General features: G+C 43.8%; 2 protein-coding genes across 2 annotated transcripts in view; both read left to right on the top strand.

Moving 5' to 3' along the window:
* Window positions 1–158, top strand: part of LOC121626295 (V-set and immunoglobulin domain-containing protein 1-like) — a 30026-nt gene extending 29868 nt beyond the window's left edge. Inside the window, exon 6 of the mRNA XM_041964722.1 lies at window positions 122–158. The gene's annotated coding sequence lies outside the window, so the exon portion shown is untranslated. The remainder of the gene's footprint in view (window positions 1–121) is intronic.
* A 1960-nt stretch (window positions 159–2118) lies between these two features.
* LOC121626301 lies at window positions 2119–4523 on the top strand. The gene is made up of 5 exons (XM_041964732.1): window positions 2119–2187; window positions 2280–2976; window positions 3078–3203; window positions 3483–3520; window positions 4366–4523. The coding sequence occupies exons 1-5, from the start codon at window positions 2119–2121 to the stop codon at window positions 4483–4485; spliced, it is 1050 nt and encodes a 349-aa protein (XP_041820666.1). The 3' UTR covers window positions 4486–4523.
* Window positions 4524–10428: the final 5905 nt, after the last annotated feature.

Raw genomic sequence — 10428 nt, 5'->3', positions numbered from 1 at the left:
AGTAGATATTCATACAGCTTTGAATTCACAGCAGGATTTATTGTGAACACAGGATCAACAGAACGACAAGACGGAAGGATGACACACAAAATGATGTGTGTATTCAAGTGTGAGGCAGTAGGAGCTGCAAATACTTCAACTGTTCTTTGTTTCTGTGGAAGATGAATATGTCTATCAAGCTGTACCATATCTTTTTTTTTAGTACTGCTGTCAGATTTCACCACAATATACTGCATGTAAAGTGTCGCCTTGCAGTCAACTAATAAAACTTTGCTTTCATCAAACAAGCCGTCTGGATACAGTATGAGCTGTGCTGTCACATGTGCAGTTTCTCTATTCTCACTATAACTGGACTTTACAACGTCCAAACACAACCACACACAACTCATGTCTGTGGAGCCTGTGGGCTCAGGCACTTGAGAGCACGTTCACTCTGGAAAATGAGCATTAAAACTAAATCTCTACCTGCATTGGAGGAGCTGCAGAGAGACTGTATGTCTGTTTGTGCTGCACTGCTCACAAAGCAAAAGCCTTCAGCACTCAGAGTGTGTATCATGGAAACAGGCCATCACAGGCCACGCCCCTCTGTTTAACACCCGCCCACTGACTGGGAGATGCTCATTGGGTCCTTCTTTCTGGTTCCTCCAAAAGCAAATAAACAAGCATATAAAAAACTCAGCAACAATAAGGCAGCGAGCATGAACACACCTCAAGTACTTTTCACACACTATATATTCTGATATTGAAGAGCAAACCTCTGCAAACATCAAGCACCATTGATACGGATGTGACTCAGCAGGGCCGGCCGTCTCATAGCAGAGCGCCAACAAGACTCTCCATCATGTCATTTCTGAAAACACACTGTGAACATGCCTGGAACCAGTCTGTCAGATAGTGAGTGTACACCTGAAGTGTTCTGATTAATGCCTCTCCCAGATATCTTTGCAGGTTGTTCATTTTAACATGATGAGGCCGAGATGTGAGGATGCTTTTGAGCCTCTGTGTGGTCGGCAGTCAAGCATTTGTTCTCAATATACTTTGGTCACGTACATTTATAGCACATTTGCTCTCTTTGTCGTGGTGGTTTCAAGCAGGAAGTCGCTGCATTGTTTTCATGCACAGTAGTCACTCAGCAGAACTCTAATGCCCAGACGGTTGATCAAAGAAATAATTTGAACAATCGAAATGATATATTCATTTACAAACATTTCGTGATGCTCAGTCACAGATTTTATATCATGGTCACTTGAAGTCCTAAAAGCTCTGAGTTGTCCTGAACTGGTGAAATAATAGCGAGTATTTCTATCATGTTTGTGAAAATGCACACAGTTATTTCATTGTTGTTCGTTAAGAGTACAGTGTAATATGGGTCATATTGGCAGAAATCCTCAGGACCAGTCGTGCTTCAGGATCAATGTCTCATCATGTCCACCCACAGGAACCTGGTATATCTGCCTGACAGTTGCACCAGCACACAGGTTGTCCATTTACGGTTGTGTCAGCCAAGATATGTTTGGGAAGGAGCAGGTGAGCCAATGAACATACAGCAAGTTACTGTGACCAGCAGCATTAGCAACATGTGCCCGTAGCAACCACAGCATGGCACTGGTTCTTCCCTTCAGTTCATCTTTGAAACAAATGTTCCAGCCCCCAGTTGTCCCACACAGTGTCCGTCTGTCTGTCTGTCTGTGCAGGACACTGACAGCAACATCTGACAGTCCATAGTGAAAATCACTGCAGAGAACAGTGGCACCAATTATTAGACACAGCACACCATGACTGACACATGGAAGATTCAAAGTCTGCAAAATGCTCCTCTATTAGCTGCAGCTGCTAAAGTGGGAAGGTTGTAGAGCAACAACAAATACTGATGCTTCAAAAAATGGGACTGAAGACATCATTAAAGGACATATTTTAAATGTTGTGTGCATGATAAATCATTTTCATTAAAAACACCTGTTTCTGCTCTTCATACATTCAGTGCAGCACTGATCATGAGTTCATTGGCTCCAAATCAGGAAATTAGGTGGTTCTTGTCAACAGCCAATCAGAGTCTTCTCTCTGAAGAGTGGAGAACATATAGAGATCCATTTCATTCAATGCAGCATTTTGAACACGATGAAGACTCTGTGGTTTGCTTTGTATTTGACTTTTCTGTCCTCTGGAAGAATCGGAAAGTTTTCTGTTGTGACTTTATTGAATACGAGGAAACATTTTGCTGGAGATTTTGATCATCAGTTAAATCTGCTCTTTGTGGATCTCTTCTCTCTTTAGCTCAGACAGCTGATCTGAAATCATCCATATATGAGCTTGAAGAGGGTGGTTTTGTTTCAGCAAATGTTGGTGACAACGTGACTTTGCAATGTTTCTATGAAGGTGATGCAGTGAGGTTTTACTGGTACAAACAAACTCTAGGACAGAAACCAAGGCTCATCTCTACTTACTACAAATATAACAAAAATGTGACTTTTCATGATGAATTTAAAAACAATCGACGCTTCACATTGGATACAGAAACTGGTCACAATCACTTGAAGATTCCAGATCTGCACATTTCAGATTCTGCTACTTATTACTGTGCAAGTGGCGATTCATACAACTTTGAATTTGCAGTAGCATTTATTGTGAGTGTAAAGGGTTCAGGTGTGAACATCCCAGCTTTGGTCCATCAGTCAGCATCTGACACCATCCAGCCAGGAGGCTCTGAGACTCTGAACTGTACAGTACACACTGGGACCTGTGATGGAGAACACAGTGTTTACTGGTTCAAACACTCTGAAGAACCTCATCCAGGACTCATTTACACCCATGGAGGCAGGAATGATCAGTGTGAGAGGAAACCCAACAAAACACACACCTGTGTCTACAACTTGCCAATGAAGAGCCTGAATCTGTCTCATGCTGGGATCTACTACTGTGCTGTTGTCTCATGTGGACACATCGTGTTTGGAAACGGGACCAAGCTGGACTTTGAAGGTGAGGAACATGAAAACAGATGTTTCATCTATACAGAAGCTATAATTACTACCTCCTCAATATTCTACAGCTCTGTAATGTCTCTGAATTTGGATCTGCAGATGAGGTGGAGTCGTTTGTCTTGGTGTATGTCTTGAGTGGAGCTCTGGCATTCACCACCATCCTGGTTGTTTTCCTGGCGTATGCAGCATATACAATGAAGAACAGAAACAGCTGTCAGTGTGCAGGTAGACCAGTTTCCATTCATCACATTTGATAGTGTGTATTTATGTGCTTTAAACTGGAGGAGCATCCATTTGAAGTTGATCTGAATTAGAAAACCGACCAAATCAAGACAGGAGTGTCACAGATCAACATGTTCCATCATGCTGATCTCTTCCACACACTGTGGGAACAGATTTATTTATTTCATGGTTTGTCAGAAAATCAACAAGTTCGAAGAACCAGTGTTCTCACCACCATCTCAGTGGATTTTGAGGCTTTATGTTGTTTTTATTCTGAACCAGACTCAAGATCTTCAGCTGCCTTGACTCCAAATGCAGTGGTGAGTATTTCTGAATCACAACAGCACTAAAAATATATATTACAGTACAACAACAGTACATAGAGGATGAAAGAAGCAACACCTGTGCAAATGTAAGCTGAACGTTTTGGATACATGTCAGTGAAATATCATACAGCATATGTGTATGTCAGTAGAAGCTTGGTCATTTAGTTCCTGTTGTAGAAATGGCCTTTTTGTAAAGCACAGTGATGCTATTTTCTCAGTGCTTGATAAGCCCGTAGGGCTATCAGGGCTTTCAGGACTCAAAATCAGATCACAAGACACGAACTGGGGGCGAGCGCAAAGGCTGGTTTTAATAACAAAATACTTTCTCCAAAAGTTGACAACAAAAAATCACTTATGCAAAGGCAATAAGGCAGAAGGGCAGAAACGTAGGACGCTGAGGATCACAGACAAAAACGAACATGAGACAAGACTCTGGGGTAACTATAGCTGTGGTTGCAAAGACAACATGGCACATTACGCACAAGACGATCTGGCACAGGACAAAGGGAGACGCGGACTATATATACACGAGGTAACAATGAACAGGTGGAGACAATCAGGGCGGGGCAGACAATCAGACAGGCGGGAAACACACCGGGAAGTCAAGGGGCCTGAAACGAGAGGAGAGTTAGGTTTCACAATAAAACAGGAAGTGTAAGACAAGATATGACGCTCGTGAACAAAACACTTAACAGACCTGACGAGACATGACAGTGCTGTGACATCAGTGTGATCACTGTATTGTACAGGTGTCGCTGTTGATGTGTACAATACGTACAAGGAAGAATCAGACAAGCCATGTGTATTTTTATGCTGATTAAATGATATTTTATTAGCAGGATGTTCAAGATTCAGGAAACCTACATTACGCTGCTTTGAGGGAGCACAGGATCAACAGAACGACAAGACGGAAGGACGACACACAAAATGATTGTGTGTATTCAAGTGTGAGGCAGTAGGAGCTGCAAAGACTTCAACTGTTCTTTGTTTCTGTGGAAGATGAATATGTCGAGCTGTACCATTTTTTTTTTCTTTGGAGTTTTGCTGTCAGATTTCACCACAATATACTGAATGTAAAGCGTTGCCTTGCAGCCAACTAATAAAACATTGCTCTCATCAAACAAGCCGTCTGGATACAGTTTGAGCTGTGCTGTCACATGTGCAGTTTCTCTCTTCTGATTATAACTGGACTTTACAACGTCCAAACACAACCACACACTGTAGTGTCAGATCTGAGGGTTACAAGACAAGATTGTGCCACTCCACTCTGTCCACTCTGTGCTCACTCTGTGCTCAGGGGCATGGGGGAGACAGGCACATGAAGAGGATTTCTGAACATGTTATCTTTACTCTTAACTCTGTATACTTAAGAAATCATATCTCTGTTTATTTAGTGAAATCTCCGTTTACTTAGTGAGTCATATGTCTGTTTAGTTAGTACTATCTCTGTTTTGCTTGGCCTATGTTCTGTTCTATAAATCTTTTTTAAAAATGTCCTAAGAGTTGGCTAGACACCAATAAAAACACTAGAATAGAGATAACTTGCTAAACTTAGTACAAAGCAGTAATCTGGAAAGTTCCTAAGATCCCAATAGATACTGAAGCCAGAGGGATCTCAGTGGAAAATCCCCAAAGGCTACAGTGGAAAATTACCAGTAGAAATTTGGTAAGAGATTATTGATTATGCATTAAAGGGGAAGACCCCCCTCTATGAAAACACCAATAAAATCAGTGTAAAGATGTAACTTGATAAACAGGATGTGGCCAAACTGTATGGCCAAGCCCCCTGACAAATGTATAAAAGGTGATGCGCAGAACAGAATTTGGGCATTGTTTGGCAGGACTTGCCTGGGCTTTTTCATCTGTGAAGAGAATAAAGCTCCCTGGACTCAACTCTTCTGGACTCTTTTTCCAGACTCTGTGCAATTTTTAAAGAACTGCTGATTTCTCCTAAGATTTTGAATTTATAAGATTATAAGTGATATTATTAAGAGTTAAATATTAGGCAAAGAATTATAATTTGACCCTGATCCAGTCAATATCTGGTCCTTGGCAAGGCAGTAGGAGATCCCTGTCAACACAACTCATGTCTGTGGAGCCTGTGGGCTCAGGCACTTGAGAGCATGTTCACTCTGGAAAATGAGCATTAAAACTAAATCTCTACCCGCATTGGAGGAGCTGCAGAGAGACTGTATGTCTGTTTGTGCTGCACTGCTCACAAAGCAAAAGCCTTCAGCACTGAGAGTGTGTATCATAGAAACAGGCCATCACAGTCCACGCCCCTCTGTTTAACACCCGCCCACTGACTGGGGGATGATCATTGGGTCCTTCTTTCTGGTTTCTCCAAAAGCAAATAAACAAGCATATAAAACACTCAGCAACAATAAGGCAGCGAGCATGAACACATGAGATGTGAGGATGCTTTTGAGCCTCCGTGTGGTCAACAGTCAAACATTTGCTCTCAATATACTTTGGTCACGTACATTTATAGCACCTTTGCTTTCTTTGTCTTGGTGGTTTCAAGCAGGAAGTCGCTGCAGTGTTTTCATGCACAGTAGTCACACAGCATAACTCTAATGCCCAGACTGTTTTAATATGATCAAAGAAAACATTTGAACAATCAAAATGATATATTCATTTACAAACATTTGCCGATGCTCAGTCACAGATTTTGTGAAATAATAGCGAGTATTTCTATCATGTTTGTGAATATGCACACAATTATCTCATTGTTGTTCACTAAGAGTACTTCCTGTGTGGTTCAGGTGCCAAAGACTGTGCATCCCAGGGAGCCCATCCACTTCAGGCCTGTAGCCTTAACTTCCCACCTGATGAAGACTCTGGAAAGGATCATACTTAGCCATCTTCGTCACCTGGTGGGCAGTGAGCTGGACCCCCTACAGTTCGCATACCGACCAGGCATTGGTGTGGAAGACGCTATCATCTACCTGCTCCATCACTCACTTTCCCACCTGGAGAGCACTGGTAGCACAGTGAGGATCGTGTTTTTTGACTTCTCCAGTGCTTTCAACACGATCCAGCCATCACTGCTGAACGGGAAGCTGGAAGGAGCCATAGTAGACTGTCACCAGGCTGCATGGACCATCGACTACCTCACCAACAGACCACAGTATGTGAGGCTTTGCGACTGTGTGTCAGATGTGGCAGATTACAGCCTTTCCTCTTCACCCTCTACACATCGGACTTCAGACACAACACATTCAGCTGCCACCTCCAGAAGTTCTCCGACGATACAGCCATCGTTGGATGTGTATCGCAGGGGAATGATTTGGAATCCAGGAAAGTTATAACTAACTTTGTCGACTGGTGTGGACTAAACCACATGCACATCAGTGTTGGCAAGACCAAGGAGATGGTGATAGACTTCAGCAGGAAAGCACCACAGACTACACCGGTGTGCATCCAGGGATTTGACATTGAGATCATGGAGGAGTACAAATACCTGGGTGTACACCTCAACAATAAACTGGACTGGTCCACTAACACTGATGCCCTGTACAGGAAGGGCCAAAGTTGTCTTCATCTCCTGAGAAGACTGAGGTCCTTTGGAGTCTGTAGGACATTACTGAGGACTTTCTTTGACTCTGTGGTTGCATCTGCAGTCTTTTACGCAGTGGTCAGCTGGGGCTGCAGAAGCTCTGAGAGGGACACAAAGAGACTTAATAAACTGGTCAGGAGAGCTGGCTCCGTCCTGGACTGCCCTCTGGACACCACTGAGGATGTAGGTGAGAGGAGGATGTTAGCCAAGCTGACATCGATCATGGACAACCCCTCCCACCCCCTGCATGACACAGTGGGGGCCCTCAGAAGCTCCTTCTGTAACAGACTGCTGCATCCAGTGTGTAAGAAGGAACGCTACCAGAGGTCCTTCATTCCATCAGCTGTCAGATTATTCAACTCCAGCACCACTTAACATAAGACTGTGTTGATGTTGTTTGACAAATTACGCTCATATCCACACATTTTGAGCAATATTACATATTTCCTTTCACATTTTGTGCAATATTACATATTTCCTTTTACATTTTGTACATTATTACATTTCATTTACGATGGATGGATGGATATTCTTCTATGCAATAGCAGTAACACTAATTTTTTATTTTTAATCTAAAGGCAGCTGACATTGTTCTTTATTTCCACAGCTACTGGGGCAATACACAGTTTTTCATATTTTTCAGATTTATATTTTTTATTTTATATGGTCAAATTCCATTTTGCTTGTGTAACATGGACATATATATAGTCTGCTTTTTATTTTGCACTTTGTTTTTTTTTTTTTTCAAAAGTTCTCTACCTCTGCTGCTATTTTTCTTCTCACTGCTTTCACATGCTGCTAAAGCCAAAATTTCCCAGGCTGGGGATAAATTTTTATCTTATCTAATCTTATCTTGTCATTACAAACACCTCTTTACGCTGTTAATGCATTCAGTGCAGCACTGATCATGAGTTCATTGGCTCCAAATCAGGAAATTAGGTGGTTCTTCTCAACAGCCAATCAGAGTCTTCTCTCTGAAGAGTGGAGAACATATAGGGTGGATCTCATTTCTCAAAATTGTCGTTTCCTCGCTCCTCGCTCCTCGCTCGAACCGGAAGTACTTCTGGTCCGCCATATTGCCGGCCGTCCCAAAGCGAAAATTGTGGCTCTGAGGAGCGAGGATCGAGGAGCGAGGAGGGCTCTCGGAGGAGCTATAAGCGAGGATACATCAGTGCATCCTACCCGGAAGACAGTCAACCGAACGGTATAAAGACTCCGCCCCTACAGTTGCCACATTTGAACGAGATGGCGGAGAAACAGTACAAGTGTAAGTATCCCTCAATGAATGGCTATAATGTAGATGTGTGTATCTCAACGGTACGGCCGCCAAAGAGCAATAAGACATGAATATGGTGTGCCGCCATGGTAAACATAAATGATTTGTCATCCGCAACCTCCGTAGGTATGGTTGTAATCACACTAACAGCAGCCTCCGAGCATGTGTGTAATGTACAGCGCTGCGTGAGTTGTTAAACGACAGGTGTGGAGCCCGTGATGTGATGAGTACACGCATACACGTGGCTACCACGATATGTTTTCTGAAACGCAAATTTAAAAGAAACACGCCGGCCTCAAGTCAAGTGTTCTGTGTGTTAGTTGGGTTTAAAAGTGTGCTACATGGCTTGTAGGTTCCCCTTCACTTACAGCGCTGACATGTGTCTCAATTAACAGGGAAAGACGCCGACACAGCGACGCTGATCCGGGTCAGGTCATCAAATGACCATCTCTTCACCGGTAAGAGGCATACAGCCAAGAAGGCCTGGGGGTGGGTACAGTGTTACACAATGCCATATAGCTGACCAGCTCACGCACGTGCACTGTGTGTGTAATGCAACGTCGCACTGCCTCCGTTGTCCACATACCGGCTACATATAGGGTGCGCCCAGACTATTACTGTACGTATTACGTGAACACACATCACCTTGCTCCACTCAGTGAAACCCCCGTGAGTCAAATGGCAATTGTGTGAATAAACCTCGCCAGTAACACAGACTCACGTTGAATAATACAGTCCCACAGCGGAATATGTTCAGCCAGAATGACGTTACTGTACTACCACTACTGATCATAAATAACCTGTGGCTGGGCTCATAACAGGGCTGTATTAACATGTCATATGTGCTCCACAGTGAAGTCATAAAGCAGATGGGGATGGAGGCCGTACTGACCCCCTCACAGGTGTCCAAGAAGTGGGACAACCTCAAGAGAAAATACAAGGTGAGCACTGCATGTAATATGGACAAAGTGCACATGCATGAGCATGTGGGACAGGAGATGTTTTACATAGTGCATCACATTCTAGTGGTTTGTGCCTGCTAAAGTCTGTCACTGATATTCCCTAGGAACTAAAGAATCCACCAACGGGGACAGGGACAGACGGGGGGGAGGCCACGGCAGCCACATGGCCGTGGTTTGCAAAGATGCATGAGGCCATTGGGGGGCGTCCCTCTATTGAGCCCCCAGTTCTGTTGGACTCCTCTGACGTTGCTGCCAGTGGCAGTGGTGCACCATCCTCTGGAGCTGAGGCCGGTACATGCAGCCAGGCATGTGTAGAGGACAGGTACCCAGACTCCCCACAGCCTGGCACAAGTGGCGGCACCACCACACAGGCAGATGATGGGCCGTCCACCTCAGGCAGGCCCCCATCCAAGAGGGCCCGCACATGGAGGGGCGCTGTGATGGCGTTCCTCACAGTGGAGGCAGAGAGGGAGCAGGCCCGTTGCCTGGACTGTAGTACAGACAGAAAGTACTTTCTAGAGTTATTTAGAGAATTAGTCAGACAGTAAGTCCAATCATAAGTTTAGTTAGTTTTGTATCATCAGTTTTGTTTCCAATGAATAAACACCTTCAGTTGTGGCATCTAAGTCCTGACTCCGTGTTATTGTACCTCTGCGTCACAAACCGTGATAACACCTGGAATTATATGTATGCTACATGTGATCTTGGCCAGTGAACACCTCTACTGTACCGTTCTAGTCATGCAGTTGATACAATATGCGACATACTGTCATGGTTGACAGTGAGACCCTTCAAGGTAAGGTATAAGGACAGCTGTCATCTATGACTGTATGCAGGTGCTGAATATGTACTGCAGCAAACTGAGTGCATACACATGTATTTATACAGAATACCGGCCACAGAGGCAGGTGTGGTATAGCACATACACAGGTAACATTATTAGCTCACCTGTGTGCCCCTTTACATGTAATAATACGCACATACCAGTATGGTTGTATACAGGACATGTACAGGCGGATATGCAGTGGCATGATATTTATTGAGGCAACTGAAGGCAGCCACATGCATTACAAACATAAATATCCCTCTACAGGGTAATGTGCAA

Source organism: Chelmon rostratus, chromosome 23 (assembly GCF_017976325.1).
Source record: "Chelmon rostratus isolate fCheRos1 chromosome 23, fCheRos1.pri, whole genome shotgun sequence".
Lineage (NCBI taxonomy): Eukaryota > Metazoa > Chordata > Actinopteri > Chaetodontiformes > Chaetodontidae > Chelmon > Chelmon rostratus.
The sequence above is the reverse complement of the archived record's forward strand: the minus strand, read 5'-3'. Positions and strand labels throughout refer to the sequence as shown.